Consider the following 19197-nt stretch of genomic DNA (forward strand, 5'->3'; position numbering starts at 1 on the left):
GTTTATCTGGTTATGTGAATATTCTTCTTATCCCAGTACCTTTTATTTTGCTAAATACAGACATTTAGGAACTACTACTTATTATATGTTTATCTTTTGTATCTGTATGTAATGCTACAACACTCTCTACCCTCGTGTCTAAGCACCCAAGTAGTTCAATGTGGCTGGGAAAAAACCATAAAGTATTTACTGCTTACCCTCAATGACTACAAACTTGGCTGCAATGCTCTCTGGACCCTCCCTCCTGATACTGTAATCATCATCAAGGCCCGTATCTAAGGTCAAGCCCCCACCATCACCACCATGGCTCTAGATCCCATTCTGTCACCTACTTGATGATACCTCCCCATCAATTCTTCCCCCCCACGCCCACTCTCCATCACCCACTTTCCCTTCTGTTGGAGAATGGAGGCATGTCAAAAGACACAGAAGCCCACCCTGAAAGACCTCCCAAAGGCCAAAGCTGGAACAAACCGAGCAACAGAATAAATAACATAGCACTGAAGTACAACCTAAAGTACAAAATAAATCATGAGTCCATACAAAATATACATGAGTCCGTAGAGATATAAATAAATGGGAAAGAGACTTTTTATTTTTACAGAAGAATTTCAAATATGTGTAGATATCCCTTCCTATGGGAGGTGAAGCTTAATTCCCCCATCCCTACTCTGAAGGTGTGCTATCCTAAATAAATTATTTCCAAAGAATAGAGTGGGTTAACAGAAAATAGTAACTACAATGGTAAATCTAGGCAAACACTGCCTTAGTCGAGTGACGAAGGCTAACATCCCCAGTGATGTCATGTAAATATTATGTGCCATAATATGATGTGGTGAGAAGGGCACCTTTAGAGGATAATTTAATTTATAAACTACATACTGATACTCTAACCTCTTCCACCTTGCTAACATATCTAAGTTCTTAAGGCAGATAGATTTTGGAAATTACTGGTTTACTATTACATTTATTTATTATTCATTTATTTACTATTTTACATCTGAAGTTGAACTACCTTTTTGCTTTGTCCTTGTCATCTTCTTCCACCAACCCATCAAAAATACTACCATCGTCTCTAAAAGAAAAAGAAAGTGGATAGAGAAAATAAGACAGCAGACTCACTAAGCAACAGCAATACTAAAACAACGTATGAATCAAATCAGTTATATCCTAGGATTTTTGTAGAGTTATGGATTGCATAAATTCAAACTCAGTAACTACTAACCTGTTTTCTAACACATATAGACAAACAAAGTTCAGCTATGTTTTACATTTTAAAAAGTTTATTACAATAAACAAGAATTTAACTTTACCAGAGGTTAAATATCTTATTCCAAACTTTTAGTAACCAGTGAAAATCTATGGAAAGTCAGTATATTTGCCATTATATAAAATGATTCACTTGAAATTATTTTTAATTATAGTATCACATTTAAAAAACATATTTTCTGAGACATTTACTTTATAAAACACAAATCACTCAGAAACATCACAATATCTAGCATATTAACTTATACTGATATATTTTCATTCAGTACTGATTCATTTGACAAATATTTGTTAGCACTCATGTACCAGGCTCTGTTCTGGACACGGTTACAGAGCAGTTAATTAGACATACAGGTCCCCACTGTCATACAGCTTATTTTCTAGTAGAAACAAATCAACATGAAAATGTATGAATTTTATTTTTCTTAAAAGGGGTGATGTTTTAATTACTGGGTGGTTACTTTAGTCTGAGTGGTTAGGGAAGGACTGGCTGAAGTGGGGACGTTTGAGCCTGAGATCTAAGCGACAAGAAGGTGTTGGTTATGGGAAGACCAAGGGGAAGAGTATTCTAACAAATGAAACCAAGAGCACTGGTGGCTAACTCCTTAATATAAGGGGCAATAGTAAATAGTTGTAAGTGATATGAGCTTTTACATGAACTCACTATTCACTTCTTTAACCACATCTTTCTGTGGCCTATAAAGTGCCTACGAGCCCCACAACTGAGATCATCTACAAATCTCATATCATAGAGGTTCATGAGTAGACTTTTGGGGTTCCATGTATACAATGAAATTTATAAAAAATTCTGTATGTAAACGTACATTATTGAGAAGAGAGCCCATAACTTTCATGATATTCACAGAGATAATGAACTCATATTAAGAACCACTGCTTTATGTCTGAACACCCAGATGTTGTCCCTACAGGTCATACTGTCTAGAATAGGAACTGACAATCATTCAGAAGCATAATGCCAAAATCATATTTAATCTCTAGGAGTAGTGAAGAAACATCCTTTCTGAGGAAAAGACTACACATAGATTCCACCTGAAACTATGGCACAGCCCACATCCATGGCAGTGGCAGGCAGGTCTCCCTGAGGAAACTCCTTGCCCCTTAAGTCTTAAGCTCTGATAGAGTACATACCTTCACTATTTACCTCATAGAAAAGGGAGGAAAGCTGTCCCTAGATGTCAAAGTTACTTCTGTGCACAACTCTAGCTACAAAACTCTTAAAGAATCCCCTATGGAAGAATCACACATTACACTATAATAAAAGCACAGGAACTTTAGGAACTTTAGTGTCAGACCAATACAGGTCATAACTCCACCTTATTACTTACTATGTGACCTTAAACAAGTTATTTAACCTCTCTGGCCTATAGACTCCTCATCTGTAAAATCTCATGGAATTATTGTGAAGTTAAATGAAGTAAGACATAAAAAGTGCTCTGTACATTAGCTGTCAAAGAGCAGGTATTTTTAAAAAGCTGGTACTGTATTTCATCAAATTTAAGACACCACTGACTATAGACTTACTATTTTATGTGCCACTATGAAAGAAAACAATGCCACCAATTAAACTATGATAAGCCAATTGTAAGATGAATCCCAATGTCAGACATGTTAAAATGTAAAAAAATAAAAAATAAAGTCTTTAAATCAAAGAAACAAGGAGGTCCATCCTTTTCCCAATAGTAAGATTTAAAGATTATAATTTCAACTAATGAAATCCTAATTATAGTCACCTCTCATGAGTCACAAATGCTAAGATGCTTAAAGGGCTGAAGTTAGAACCAATAGATAAGGAGACAGATGATTCCACAAAGCGCCAAGGAAACATCTGCAATTGTCATAATTTATTTCAGAGCAGTTCTGACCAAATCACCCAGAATTACAGTTCAAGATCCATTCAGAACACAAACCACATGCTGTTGACTTTGGCTCTAGATAATATACCTTACTTACTATTACATGAAATTTGCTCGGTACAGAAGGTAAGTGTAACAGTAATTATGGTTAAGCATAATACTCCTTTTATCAGTTTGATATAGACCATTACTCTAATAGTGAATTTTTTAAATAGCTTTATATAATTCAAAATAAACAAGCCTCTAAAAACATACCTGTCAACAAGTGAGCTCATTTTACTACAGCTTACGGTAAACAACATAACATATTACGTTTTCGTCTTGTAGTAGACATTTGTACTTCTCCTTGGGTGGAAAGAAAAATAAATGGTCATTAGTTTTCTTAAAAACTTATGTCTACGAACACAGTAATTTGAGAAACACTATGTTTTCATAGAGACTTCAAAATATTTTTGTTTCTACTGAAGGCTATAACATTATTTTCAAGCAAATATACTTAGCTGAGGCACATTTGAGGCTTTTTTTCCTTTTTAAAAAAGGACTACAGGGGAACAAAAATTGAAGACCATAATTCATTTTCTTTCTATAACAAAATAGTGGAAATTAAAAAGCCACTCTTAATATTCAGTATATATATTAGACTACGTAGGCTACATATGTAAGCCTATGTAAGTAGGCTGTAATAACACCAGCTAGTGGGCAATAAACATTTGTTGAAAGCCTACTTTCTGTTAAACAGAATAGTTAGCTTTGGAAATAGAAGGATGAGAGACACAATCACTATAGGTAAAAATCTGCAATTAAAGAGGAAGATGGATAACTAAATAATTATAATAAAAGGGATGATGAAGGTATATTGGTGGGGGGGGCAGTCAGATGAAATATTCTTGATGACAGTGAGTTTGTTAGGCAGTCTAGATTCTTGTTGCTGAAAATGTGCTCCAGAGACCATCATCATCATCTGAGAGCTTGTTAAAATACAGAATCTTGATCCCAACTCTAGTCCCACTGAAGCAAAATCTACATTTTAACAAGGTCTTCATGTGATTTGTATGACCATTTAAGTTTGAGAAATAACAGACTAAAGGACAGGAAGAGGTAATAGTTGAAGGGATTCTAAGCCACAAGAAAAGCAATTTGCAAAGGCACAGGCATTTATGAGAGAGCGTCATATTTGAGAAAGTTTTCTCTTTAGAGAAAGATGTAGGCATATTACAACTGAAAGTTTTAATTACTAGAGCATAAAGTGAGAGACAACAGGAGTGGTAAAGGGGTGAAGGCAAGTCAAGCAGAGAAGAGCCTTATTATAAAGTTTCATACTCACATTGAAGGGATTAAAATTTACTGCTTTAAAACTCAGTCATAAGCCTAAAATTTCTCTCTCTATATTCTATACAGTTTTGCTAAAGTATAAAGCAGGTTTTACCCATATAAGATACTTATATCTTACAGTCATGAGTTAAATATTGAATAACCAACTTAACTCTAATAAATATCCTAACAGTTTTGAGGCATAAGAATTATTTTTTCATTAAAGTTTAGAAAATAGTGTAAATTATTGTGTAACTCTAACTAAACGAGAGAATATTAAAGGACATGAGACTCTATAATACTCTATCATTGTTTTTAAATGTACATTCATGAGAGGAAGAGAGAATAACTCTGGATAAATGATGCTGGGTTGCCCATGTGGTTATGGCTGCAGAAGCAGAACTGTGAAGGGCTAACAGTTCTTAAAAGATAATGAGTGGCGGAGTCAGGAAAAATAAAAAGAACTAGCTCCAGGATAAAATAGTGATTTTAAGTGTCTGGGTCAACATCAGCAGATGGAACAGAAAATTATAGAATTTTAGAGTTAGAAGAGACTTTAAAGATCATCTAAGTACAGCCCTCTGGTCTAACAGACATACTTAGCATCATGGTAATAACAGAGGTTGGTTCTATCACTAGAACAGAAAGAACAGTGCAAAGGTAACACAGCCAATTTGAGTGAATTAAAAAAAGAACAGTTTCAGTTTAAAGTTAAAAGATCAGATCTGAGCCTTATATGGCAGCAAGTATATGCTTGTTTAATTATCAGAAGGTAGAAATAGGGCAAACTAGAGGGAAAAAAGGACCCCAAGAATAGGAACTTATACTATATAGGAGAGGCCATGCTGACTATAAGGGAAATGAACCCAAAACGCTTCAGAAGATAGACATGCTTTATTAAGCTATTTTACTATTGTTGGTTAACAATATTTTTCCAAACACTATTTGCTGTCCAGCTAACCGAATAACATAAAACTATATCTTTGATAGTTCAGTCCAAGATCTTTCCTCTACTTTTCCAGCCAATTGATAGGCATGCTATATTTAAGGGAAAGATAAAGGAAGAAGTGAAATAGGCCCAATTAAGTACTCTAAAGCAACTGTTAGGAGATTCCTCTTGACTTCTTTACATGGTGTTAACTTTAACAAAACAAAGTGGTAATGTGGGAGCAGCCAAAGGTCTTGTGTGGGGTCTAACCTAGGACTCACACTTTCAGTACAAAAGAGACTAGGCAGAGTCACACTTGCTCATGCTATGGATTCTAAGGAGTCATTTTTAGAAGACATGTGATGTCCCTACTCACAGCAAGGAATTTCAAGTAGATGGTCTAATACAGATTAAATATTAACAGTCTTTTTTCTTAAATACTGATATTAATACACCACTATGGTATGAAATAATCTGCCTTTAAAAGGATCAGTTACAGTCATTGGAGCAAATTAAATGATAAAGGATCAAGTTACTGCTAGGAATCAAATGCTCCTTTACTTAAGCAACTTGAGCTCAAAGTCATTCAATGATATGAATTCCCAGCTGAGTAAGCACCACATTACTATTTTATCACAGTGGAGGGCAGGATGGCATTTTTTTTTATAAACATCATTTCAAAAACAAGTTTTAAAACATTTATCACATGGGCAGGTATTAACTAACAAACCTTCTAAGTAATTCAAACTTTGCAAAATATGGAAGCAGGTATGTTTGGGTTTTTTTTTTTTTTTGCGGTATACGGGCCTCTCACTGTTGTGGCCTCTCCCGTTGCGGAGCACAGGCTCCGGACGCGCAGGCTCAGCGGCCATGGCTCACGGGCCCAGCCGTTCCGCGGCATGTGGGATCTTCCCAGACCGGGACAAGAACCCGTGTCCCCTGCATCGGCAGGCAGACTCTCAACCACTGCGCCACCAGGGAAGCCCCAGCAGGTATGTTTTAAGTTCAGCATGCAACATTACACATAATTAACAGAAAATCTCAGTGCTTGGCAGTCCATCTTTGGAAAAGAACTCTCACATACAATATAACACATGCTGCATTAAAAATAAATTATGCAGTATCAGTATCTTGTCCTCTGAATCCCACCTGCTGTCACTTCTCAAAGCTTTCCATTTCTACATCACTAATTTCTCCCTCTATAACTGGAATATTCTGATCAACATCTTAGTATTTTACCTTAAAAAAACAGACAAAAACTTCCTCGACCCAGCAACCCCCTTCAGGGATGGCCCTCCTTTTCTGCTCCCTTTCACAGAAAAACCACTTGTCAGAGTTGTGTACAGTTGGTGTTTCAACATCTTTAATTCATTCCGCTCTCTCATTTTATTTTTTTTTATTTATTTTTTTGTTTTTTTATTTTTTATTCTTTTATTAGTTTCTGCTTTATAACAAAGTGAATCAGTCATACATATACATCTGTTCCCACATCCCTTCCCTCTTGCGTCTCCCTCCCTCCCACCCTCCCCATCCCACCCCTCCAGGCGGTCACAATGCACCGAGCCGATCTCCCTGTGCTATGCGGCTGCTTCCCACTATCTATCTACCTTACGTTTGGTACTGTATATATGTCCATGCCTCTCTTTCGCTTTGTCACAGCTTACCCTTCCCCCTCCCCATATCCTCAAGTCCATTCTCAAGTAGGTCTGTGTCTTTATTCCTGTTTTACCCCTAGGTTCTTCATGACATTTTTTTTTCTTAAATTCCATATAATATGTGTTAGCATACAGTATTTGTCTTTCTCTTTCTGACTTACTTCACTCTGTATGACAGACTCTAGGTCTATCCACCTCATTACAAATAGCTCAGTTTCGTGTCTTTTTATGGCTGAGTAATATTCCATTGTATATATGCGCCACATCTTCTTTATTCATTCATCCGATGATGGACACTTAGGCTGTTTCCATCTCTGGGCTATTGTGAATAGAGCTGCAATGAACATTTTGGTACATGTCTCTTTTTGAATTATGGTTTTCTCAGGGTATATGCCTAGTAGTGGGATTGCTGGGTCATATGGTAGTTCTATTTTTAGTTTTTTAAGGAACCTCCATACTGTTCTCCATAGTGGCTGTACCAATTCACATTCCCACCAGCAGTGTAAGAGTGTTCCCTTTTCTCCACACCCTCTCCAGCATTTATTGTTGCTAGATTTCTTGATGATGGCCATTCTGACTGGTGTGAGATGATATCCCATTGTAGTTTTGATTTGCATTTCTCTAATGATTAATGATGTTGAGCATTCTTTCATGTGTTTGTTGGCAGTCTGTATATCTTCTTTGGAGAAATGCCTATTTAAGTCTTCTGCCCATTTTTGGATTGGGTTGTTTGTTTTTTTGCTATTGAGCTGCATGACGCTCTCTCATTTTAAAACTTGAGTGTTTATTTTCACAAATGTATATTTGTTCAGAGTTTAAAGTATCCAGTTTTACAAGACTTTTTAAAAAATCAGAAGTCTTCTGATAGGCATTTCCTACTTTCAACCACTTTCATCTCTTTAACTGTTTCCCTTGGTAGTTAACTCCCTATCTCTAATAACTTTTACTTTATTACTTCTTGATTCTTTCTATTTTAGGTAGGATGCCTATACACTCCCAATTTATTTGAGCTGTCCCCAGTGTAATTATTAAAAGTGCTTGCTGGGCCTCCCTGGTGGCACAGTTGTTGGGAGTCCACCTGCCGATGCAGGGGACGCGGGTTCGTGCCCCGGTCTGGGGGGATCCCACGTGCCGCGGAGTGGCTGGGCCTGTGGGCCATGGCCGCTGAGCCTGCGCTCCGCAACGGGAGAGGTCACGGGAGTGAGAGGCCCGCGTACCGCAAAAAAAAAAAAAAAAAAGTGCTTGCTTTTGCTCTCTAAAGCGTCTTTTTTTTTAAGCCATCATCTACTGAATTCCACTATAAAAAATAATAATTTAGCTTTGACTCCCCCATCCTTACCTCATATACACGCACGCTTGCCCAAATTTCCAATACCGTGATTTTGGCTAGGTGGTTATATCCAGAGTTAACATTATTATGACTCTGTAAATACAATTCACAGTTAAGCCATATGGTATACTACAATTTTTTTTTTGGAATAGTTTTCCCTAGAGTTAATCATTGTTTTGTTTGTTATTTACCTGGTTTTCTAAATACTTATCTACAATTCAGCCCTAAACTCTTCCTTGTCTAAATCTATTCTTAATATCTTCAAACACATTACAGATTCTACCAATTTAATCTTTTGCAGCTATTTCTCCTGGCACCTTCTGATCTACTCCTACTGGGAATGGATAACTATAATTGGTGACCAGCTGTAATCTTGGGATCACTCTTCACTGTCATCCTGGTGATTTCCTGGGTCTCTACGTAAGTTGCATTCCCTGTTTCTTGTATCCTACAGCTTCATTTTTTTAGTTTACTTCTTTATTTTTGTTGAGTACCTCCTACATTAACTGCCCAAGAAAGGAAACATGGCAGATAAATTTTTTTGAGATATCACAAGTCTAAAACTAACATTGGTCTATCCTTTATCAACAGTCTAGCTAGATTCTGAATACTGAGTTGGAAATCATTTTCCCTCAGAATTATGAAGGGAAATCATTTTTCCCTTCCATCTTCAGTGGAGACACCTTTCTCCACTGTCTTCTAGTTTCCAGTGTGGGATCAAGAAGTCCAAGTCATTCTGATTACTGATCCCTTATATGTGACCTATTATTTTCCTTATTCTGGAAGCTCTTCCTTTATCTCTCCCTTAAATATAGCATGTCTATCAACTAGCTGTAAAAGTAGAGAAAAGATCTTGGACTAAACTATCTGAGATGTAGTTTTATGTTTAACAAAATTTAACAGTTATATGCCCTATTTTGGACTACTTTTCATATCTGCATTGGTCACTCTATGGGCTCTTTCTACCTGGAAATGTGTGTCCTCTAATTTCTGGAGAGTTTTGCTGAATCATTCACTATTCTGTATTTCTCCCCTCTAGTCCCTTTATTCTCTTTCTAGAGCTCCTATTTTTTTTAACATTGGAGATCCTGGACATTTGCCCCAATTTTCTTATCTTTTCTCTCCCATTTTCTCTTTGCTTTACTTTCAACATCAGTATCATTTTTTAGCCCTTCCATTGAGTTTTCCATTTCTGATTTCATTTCTTATTTTTTTCTCTCTCATGTTCATGGATTTAGCATCTCCTCTTATTTCTCAAACTGTTAAATGACAGTTTTGTGTTTCTTTCCATTTTTACCTGCCTACCTGGTCTCCATTTCCCTTAACTTGGTATTTTCTATTTTGGTTTGTTCTTTGACTCTCACAAAAGAGGCTTTCCTAAAATGTCTAGTGATCTTTGGCTACAGCTCATATTTAAGGATGGGATCCTGTGAACTTTATTTTAAGGATATCAGGTTGGGACACTTCACTGAGGAAATTCTTTTTTTTTTTTTTTTTTTATAAATTTATTTATTTGTTCTTGGCTGTGTTGGGTCTTCATTGCTGTGCATGGGTTTTCTCTAGCTGCGGTAAGCGGGGGCTACTCTTTGTTGCAGTGTGGCTTCTCTTGTTGTGGAGCATGGGCTCTAGGCACACAGGCTTCAGTAGTTGTGGCCCGCAGGCTCAGTAGTTGTGGCTCTCGGGGTCTAGAGCGCAGGCTCAGTAGTTGTGGCACACGGGCTTAGTTGCTCAGCAGCATGTGGGATCTTCCCGGAGCAGGGCTCGAACCCGTGTCCTCTGCCTTGGCAGCAGGATTCTTAACCACTGTGCCACCAGGGAAGCCCTCATTGAGGAGATTCTTAATGTCAGTATCTTCAAATCTTTTCTCTTAGGTTGGTTGTAATTCCCATTTTCCTGGGCAAGTGTCATTTCAAAGTACATTCCAAGATACAACCCTTTCATTACCTTTTGTATTTGGGGGATCTTTTAAACTGATTCTTCAGAAAACTGTAAGTTCAATGTATTCTTCTGTATGGCTGACCATCAGTCTCAGAATTCTGTTTAAACCAGAAAAAAATGTGTTAGATTTACTCAACTTATACAGACATTTATCATGAAAAAGGTTTCAAAATAATTTTGAAATATAACAAAATTTATAACTTTGTCACAAAAATATATTGGGTTTGCCAAAATGTTTGTTCGGGTTTTCCTGTAATATCTTATGGAAAAACCCAAATGAACTTTTTGGCCAAACCAATATATAACGAATGCTAAACTCTATAAATTGTCTCTAAAAGAAAATAATTTAAAAATAAAAATAAAAAACTACAACAATCACTTTTAATTCTACTATAGAAGTTAAAAGACAAAAGTATAAAAATAAGTATAGCTATGAAAATATGTTAATGAATACACACGTATATGTGTTAATGAATGCTCATATATAATGAATATAAAAAGATGCAATTTGTGACAGATAAAGTGTGGTGGGGGAGAGAAGTAAAAGAGTAGAGTTTTTGAAGTTAAATTGTTATCAGCTTAAAATAGATTGTTAAATCTATAAGATGTTTTATGTAGACCCACGGTAAGCACAAAGAAAACATCTATACAGGATACACAAAAGGAAATGAGAAAAGAATCAAAGCATGTCACTAAAAGAAAACAATGAAACACAAAGGAAGACACACGACAGGAAAAAAGTGACAAAAAGCTACAAGACAAAAACAATGAACAAATAACAGTAAGTCCTTCCTTGTCAGTAATTACTTTAAATGCAAATGAATTAAAGTTGCCAGTCAAAAGACAAAGTAGGTAAACGGATAAAAAAAACAAGATCCAACTACATGCTACCTACAAGACTCACTTTAGATTTAAGGACACACAGAGACTAAAAGACTGGAAAAAGATATTCCATGCAAATGGTAACCAAGAAAGCACAAATGACCATACTTACATCAGACAAAATAGACTTTAAGTAAAAAACTGTCACAAGAGACAAAAAGGACCTTATATAATAAAATGGTCAAATTTATCAGGAAGATATAACAATTATAGATATATATACACCCAACATCAAAGCACCCAAATATTTGTAGCAAAGACTGACAGAACTGAACTGAGGAACAGACAACAACACAGTAATAGTAGGAAATTTCAATACCCCAGTTTCAGTAATGGACAGAACCCTAGACAGAGAAGATCAATAAGAAAACAGATGGCTTGAACAACACTAAAGACCAATGGACTTAACAGAATATTCCACCCAACAGGAGCAGAATACACATTTTCCTTAAATGCACAGGGAACATTCACCAGGATGGATCACATCAGGTAGCAAAACAAGTCTTAACAAATTTAAGAAGACTGAAATGCTTTATCAAATATCTTTTCTGACCACAATGGAATAAAACTAGAAATCAGTAGTACAAGGTAAACTGGAAAATTCAAAACATGTAGAAATTAAACACATTCTTGAACAATCAATGGGTCAAAGAAGAAATCAAAATGGAAATTAGAAAATATTTTGAGACAAAAGCACAAAACATCAAAACTTATGGGATGCAGCAAAAGCATCATTAAGAGGGCAGTTTATAGTGGTAAATACTACATTAAAAAAGAAGAAAGATGTCAAATATAAAGAACCTAACTTTATACCTCAAGGAACTAGAAAAAGCCCAAAGCTAGCAGAAGGAAGGAAATAATAAAGATTAAAGCAGAAACAAAATAGAGCATAAATAAAACAACAGAAAAAAAGTATTTTTAGCAAAGAATGACAAAAAGAGGAAACATTACAACTGATACCAAGCAATACAAAGGATCATAATAAACTATAATGAACAATTAAATGCCAATAAACTGGATAATCTAGAGGAAACAGATAGATTCCTAGAAATATAGAACCCATCGAGACTGAATCATGAAGAAAGAGAAAATCTTAGCATACCTATAACTAATAAGAAAATTGAATCAGTAATCAAAAACCTCCCAACAAAGAAAAGCCAGGACCAAACATTCACCGAAGAATTACACCAAACACGTAAAGAAGAATTAATTAGCACCAATCCTGCTCAAACCCCTCCAAAAAATTTAAGGGAAAGGAACACCTCCAAGCTAATTTTGTGAAGCCAACATTACCTTGACACCGAAGCCAGACAGACTCCACAAGTAAAAACTACAATATCCCTGATAAATATAGATGCAAAAATCCTCAACAAAATATTAACAAACCAAATTTAATAGCATATTAAAAGGATGATACACCATGACCAAGTGGGATTTATCTTTGGGGTACAAGGACGGTTCCACATACAAAAATCAGTTAATGTGATACACCACATTAAGGAACAAAGTATTAAAATCACACAATCGTACCAATTAATGCAGAAAAAGCATCTGACATAATTCAATACCTTTTCATGGTAGAAACACTAAATAAACAAGGGATAGATAGCAATTTTCTCAAGATAATAAACGCCATATATGAAAAGCTCCACAGCTAACATCATGCTCAACAGTGAAAAATTGAAAGCTCTTCCTCTAAGATTAGAGGAACAAGGCAGGGATGGCCACTCTTGCTACTTGTATTCAACATAGTACTATCTAGAACAATTAAGTAAGAAGTGAAAGAAATCAAAATTGGAAAGTTTGAAGTAAAATTATCTCTCTTCACAGATGACATGATCTTATATGTAGAAAGCCCTAAAGAGTCTAGCAAAAAAAAAACTGTTAGAGCTAATAAACATCAAATAGCAGGACACAAAATAAATATACAAATATCAGTTGCATTTCTGTATACACTAACAACAAACAATCTGAAAAGGAAATTAAGAAAACAATGTCATCTATAACAGCATCAAAAGGATAAAACACTTGGTTGAGAGTCCGCCTGCTGATGCAGGGGACACGGGTTCGTGCCCCGGTCTGGGAAGATCCCACATGCCGTGGAGCGGCTGGGCCCGTGAGCCATGGCCGCTGAGCCTGCGCGTCCGGAGCCTGTGCTCCACAACGGGAGAGGCCACAACAGTGAGAGGCCCGTGTACCACCAAAAAAAAAAAAAAAAAAAAAAAAAAAGGATAAAACACTTAGGAATAAATTTAATCAAAAGGTAAAATTTCTGGTGTGGAAAGCACTTCAGGAACTTGTCAGTTTCAGATAGAAATGTTTTCACTAACAAGGGAAATCAGGAATTGCTGTATTCTTACTATTTCTCATTGTAGAACTGAGATATCACTATATCATTCTCATTTTTAACATTCTTCTAAATCATGAGCTCCTTCAAAGCAGGAGTGAAGCTTCACTTATTCGTCTATTATTAGGACCTGTCAGAATATTTGACAAGTACTAAAAACTCAATAATCATTGTGAATAACTGAATTAACCAAGACCAACCCAACCTTGCCACACCAAAGTTAATGCAAAACTTTACTCTCATACTTTGCTTCTGACCCATCCAATGTCCATTCTAGAATTTTCTTAAAACACCAAGAATTTGCTATATATATAATATGACAGCAAGAAGGAGGGATATTTTTGATAGCAAAAAAAGAAAAAAAGAGGGGGTATTTTTGAGTACAAAAGGGATTTTTTTGACGGCAACAACAAAAAAATCCCTGGAGATTACAGACTCAAATAAAAGTAAGAGGTCTGAGTCAAAAACACCAGAGCAATAGAACTTAATTCCTAAAATGTGCATGAAGCAAAATTCAGAAGCAGATCCTAGTGTCCTACTTGGTTTTAAGTACTTTGGGATCGAGTTACTTGTCAGAATTAAAGCCAGCATGCTGGAGGAGTTAAGTATAGAAGTTAAGACCATGAGTTTACAGTCAGAAAAGCATGGATGAAAATCTTTGGACAATTTACTTAGTTATCCTAAGCCTCAGATTTCTTACCTAAGGCAACTGTTGTGAAGACTAAAGGATATAATATATAGGGATACCAATTATTAACCAAATAAACACGAATGGAAACTCCCCCTTTAAAACCAAAATAAAAGGCTTAAATATTTGCAGCACTTCAAAAGGTTAATATTTTTACCATATAAGGGTCTCTAAAAGTTATCTGAAAAAAGGTTAAAACCCAGCTCAAAACAAACAACAAAGAGTATAACTAAATAAGGAGCCACGAAGAAAACAAATGGCTAATGTAAAAATTATTCCTGGCTAGAAATCAAAGAAACTTAAGTAAAAACATATTATAGTTAAATATTAGTGATTCCTTAAAAATTCTACTTCATATATTTATCATTCAGCAAATATTTACTGAGTACCAATACAAGTAAGTGTCCAATACGACACTGACTGTAGTTTGGAAACGGTGAAACAGACACAGCCACTACATTTGAGGCACTTCCCAGAGAACCCACAAAGTGCTCTCTGAACACACTGGGAGTGACAAAGAAGTTAAAGAAGCCTCCTGGAGAACTGATACGTAAGCTGAGATCCGAAGAATAAAATAACAGTTCACCAGGCAAAGAGATAGAGAAATTTGATCTATGCCAAAAGAACAGTATATGCAAAGGTCTGAGGACATGAGAAGGAACTGTGATTTTAGACTACTACAAGTAGTTTCATATGATTAGGGCAAAACCCTAAGGACAGGGGGTAACAGAGGTTGTGGTAAGAGATGATAATGGTGAGGTGAGTAGATCGTGAAAGGTCACATGAAGGTAACTCCCAACACCTCCGCCCCCTCAACAAAGACACTGAAAGGTTTTAAGCAGGAAAGTGACATTAATAGACATTTGTTCTTTTGAACCATCATACTGGCTACAACACAGAGAATGGAATGGAAGGAGGCTCGACTAGAATTAGAGAGACTAGTAGAAGTAGAGAGCATTATAATAGTTCAGGTAAAATAATACAGAAGCAGAGATTATAAAAAGAAATATAGGAATTTTAATAGATCCTGAGATGACTAGACAGAATCTGGTGACTGATTAACAGAAGCTGGGGGCAGGAAGCAGTCAAGAATACCACTCAAATTTTGGCTTGGACACATCTGTGGGTTGATAGGTAACACAGGAGGAGTAAGTTGGAGGGTAGTGTGAGGAGGGAAAGATGTTGAAAGCAGTGGCTAACATTTATTGAACATTTACTACGTATTGGGCATTCTTTAAAGTTTTCTCTCATTTAAGACTCAACAATCATATGAGGTAGGCTCTATTATTATCTCCATTTTACAAATGAGGAAACTGAAACACAAAGAGAACAGGTAAGCTGGCCAAGATCAGCAGTAAAGCTAAGATAAGAACCCTGACAGTTTAGCCTGAACTATGCTCTTAATCACTATGTAACAAATACCTCACAAACACTTTTAATGATGGATTCAGTTTTAGACATGTTATGTTTAAGATATCTATGGGACATGCAAGAGGAAAAGTGTCCAGTAGGCAGTTGGAAATGTGGGTTTGGCATTCAGGAAAGAACTGGGTAAAGATGTAAAGTGGGAGCCATCAACGTAAATAGGTAAATTAAAGATAATGATTAGATGGGCTTCTCTAGGAAAAACATATAAAATTAGGAAAAAAAAGGCTAAGACTGAAACCTGATGAAAAATTAATATTTTACAGACAGGCAGAAGAGTAGCTAGTAAAATGGGGAGGAGGCAAAGCAACAATGTAAAGAAATGGCTCTAGAAACATTTCCTGGGTGTGAATTATGGATCAGCCCCTTTATTAGCTGTGAGTCTGAGACTAGTCACTAAATCTCTGTGCATCATTTTTTTCATTTCTAAAATGGAGATAATAGTAGTACCTACCACATACAGTTCTTCTGAGGATTAACTATGTTACACGTTTGGACAGTATATAGAAAGCAGCAAATGCTCAATAAATTTTAAGTATGATTAGTGTTAATAATAGTATCAACTAGATAGAAAGGACCAAAGGTATAGAAGAAAGCCAGGAAGGATTATTTGTCACTAAAATTAAAGGAAAAGAGTGCTTTAAGAAGTTGACAATGTCAACACTGCACTGTGGAGAAGAAAATGACTCTAAAGTGTCTATTACATTTAATAACAGTTTGATAAGTTTGGTGATGGAGATATGAAATAGACACTGAACAATGCTTTAAGAGAGTAAATTAGGACTCCCTTTCTTAAAAAAAGTTTGGTGAGAAGTGTCAATAACTTCAAGCACTCACTTTGACCTAGTAATTTCATTTTGAAAAAAAAAAAAAGGAAATAATCAGAGATGTAGCCAAAGTTTTATATTCATTGCACTATTATTTAAAACAGTAAAGCTTGGAAGATTTAAACATCCAACAGCAGTTAACAGTGGCATTAAAATGTATCAAACATAAATCCAAATACGTTTAAGTACCAACTGTTGTTATTCCTGAGTAATTTGCTTATGGATTTTTTCCATTTTTAGTTTTTCTTTAGCACTTTCTAAAATTTTTCCAAGAACATGTATTAACTTATAATCAGAAAAACTTAACTTCTGCCTTTTTAATGTTTGTTTTCTTTTAATTGTCCAATACTAGAGCCCTGGCTACCATAAGAACGTAAGATACATGTTATCCATTCCAGAGAACAAAACATGAGTAACAAAGTAACACATTACTATTAAAAAACATGAGTAACAGAGACTATTTTCCTATGTACTGTTCATGTAACTTAAAGAAAAAACTTTAAATTTCATCTAATTATTGATAATTTTTTAATTATTCATTAAAAAGGTTTAACTCAAGAACCTGGGCTTAAAAATGGAAACCACAATAAACCCTTTTCTAACCTCATAACCTATTGACCCACTGACCTACTTTGGAATTTAGGTTAGTTCAATCTGATATCACAGATCTTTCTGGGACTGATGGATCTATTAACATTAATTAAAAGTAGTGCTGAAATTTAACTGACTGGTATAATAAAAAACCCAACAATCCTTAACTATATTTATCACCATTTATGAAAAATTCAAACTTGCTTCTGCAGATTACTGTTTGTATTATAGCTAAAAAGGTAAGTATTTCTAAGAGAACAATTTTAACTTGTAAAAAAAGACTGAAATACTTTTAAAATTAATTATTTAATATGAGTAAAGATGAAATTTAACAGTAGTTCTCAATTTATTCAATACTGAATGGGAACATTAGTCCACCTCTATATAAAATATTAGCAAGATGAAAAACATTCTTGACTCTACAACAGTTTCTAAGACCAACTTAAATTTAAAATTGACAGTAAGAACAAGAAACACACCACACACCAAAGTCTCATGAACCAGACCTCTTAGAACCAAAGAAGATGCTTGCTCAAGACAAACATCAAATGCTACCAAAATTCTAGACTGTCAGATGTCTAGACGTGAGGTATTTTTGAAGCCTCATTAAGTAAACAAAAACTGAAAAATTAATACAGCTCTTAGTGGCACACAAGACTACTGCAATTATTCAACTAATGTATTTCTTCATATAATGTCTGAGCTCCCTCTTCATGTGATGGACTGATCTGGTCCACAGAATACATGAGCACCTTAACCCTTTTCTGAGATGAGACTGAGGCCTGAGCCTGTCCCCAGCCTCAAATGAGCCCCATAAAAGATCTGAAGCTGCAGGAAGAGCCCAAGCCTGAGTCCCAATGTGAACTACACACTGAACCAGGTACCGTAACCCTGAACCTATACCACCCTGCACCAGGCCTCACACTAGTATCCAAAGGAAGAAAGACGGGACCCTGTGGTAGGCAGAATAATGGCCCCACTAAATGGGCCACGCCCTAATCCCTGAAACCTGTGAATATGTTTCAAAAAAGGACTACGCAGATGCGATCAAGGTTAAAGATTTTGAGATGAGTAGTTTATGCTGGATTATCTGGGTGGTCCAATGTAATCACATGAGTCTTTAAAAGCAGAAGACCTTTTCTGGCTGTGGTCAGAGAGCTGTGAGACAGAAAAGTCAGAAGGATGCAGTGTTGCTGGTTTTGATGGTGAAAGAAGAGAGCCACAAGCCAAGGAATAGGGGCAGCTTCTAGAAGCTTGAAAACACAAGGAAACATTCTCCTCTGAAGCTTCCAGAAAGGAATGCAGCCCTACTGACACCTTGCTTTTAGCCCAATGAGACCCTTGTGGAACTTCTGAGCTGCAGAACAGTAAGATTATAAATTTGTACTGTTTTAAGCCATTAAGTTTGTGGTAGTTTCTAAGTTTGTTGTTCTGTGACAACAGAAATTTAATACAGGTCTAAAATCTCTGGCTGCTCTTGATAAATCTGCCTTTCCCAAACCCTCTCTCCCTCCATATTTACAATAATCTACCCAAGAAAACCAGGACTAATCCCATTATGCCCTACTTTCCTTTTATATCAGTCACCAAGAGAGGCCCAAGACTCTCAGCTCACCCCCGGTCACCTAGACTCTTGTCCCCATATACTCTATATATCCCCACATTGACCCCTTTCCCCTTTCTTTCCCAATTTCCAAAATCCTTTCATTGTGTCCTCTGGAACTCAAAGTATACCATTAGCAAAATATCCTACTTCCTCAATACTGCTGTTGTACACGCTTCACGTTTCCTGCACCAACAGATCTCTTGCTCTCCTCCAGGAGTTCTGCTCTATCTCCAGGCCTTTCAAGTGATAGCTGTTCTTCTCTCCCATGTCTCATATGTCAAGGCCCTGGTGTGAGGGCCTCATTGTCATTTCTGAATTATTCTTTCTCTCCCTCCCTAAACCCCCCAGCTTTGAATCTCATGCCCCCAGACTATATCAGTTATTTCCATTTGCTTGTTGTAAGCATTCATAAACCCCCAGAATAAGCCCTCTTTCTCTGAGGGCTGTCTCTCTCCAATACCTCCTTGTCGTTGTTTTTGATTTTGATATCTACATAAATGATCCTCCCAACGTCTTGGCCAGTCAA

General features: G+C 36.2%; 1 protein-coding gene across 2 annotated transcripts in view; it reads right to left on the reverse strand.

Moving 5' to 3' along the window:
* CLOCK (clock circadian regulator) overlaps positions 1–3445 on the reverse strand; it is a gene marked incomplete at both ends in the record, with an annotated part of 56394 nt that extends 52949 nt beyond the window's left edge. For both annotated transcript variants that reach the window (XM_079715625.1, XM_079715624.1), the window contains 2 exons: positions 1016–1075; positions 3399–3445. In XM_079715625.1, the coding sequence (XP_079571751.1) occupies positions 1016–1075; positions 3399–3445 (107 nt within the window). The remainder of the gene's footprint in view (positions 1–1015; positions 1076–3398) is intronic.
* Positions 3446–19197: the final 15752 nt, after the last annotated feature.

The sequence above is a fragment of the Hyperoodon ampullatus genome, assembly GCF_949752795.1.
Source record: "Hyperoodon ampullatus genome assembly, chromosome: 1".
Taxonomy (NCBI): Eukaryota; Metazoa; Chordata; class Mammalia; order Artiodactyla; family Ziphiidae; genus Hyperoodon; species Hyperoodon ampullatus.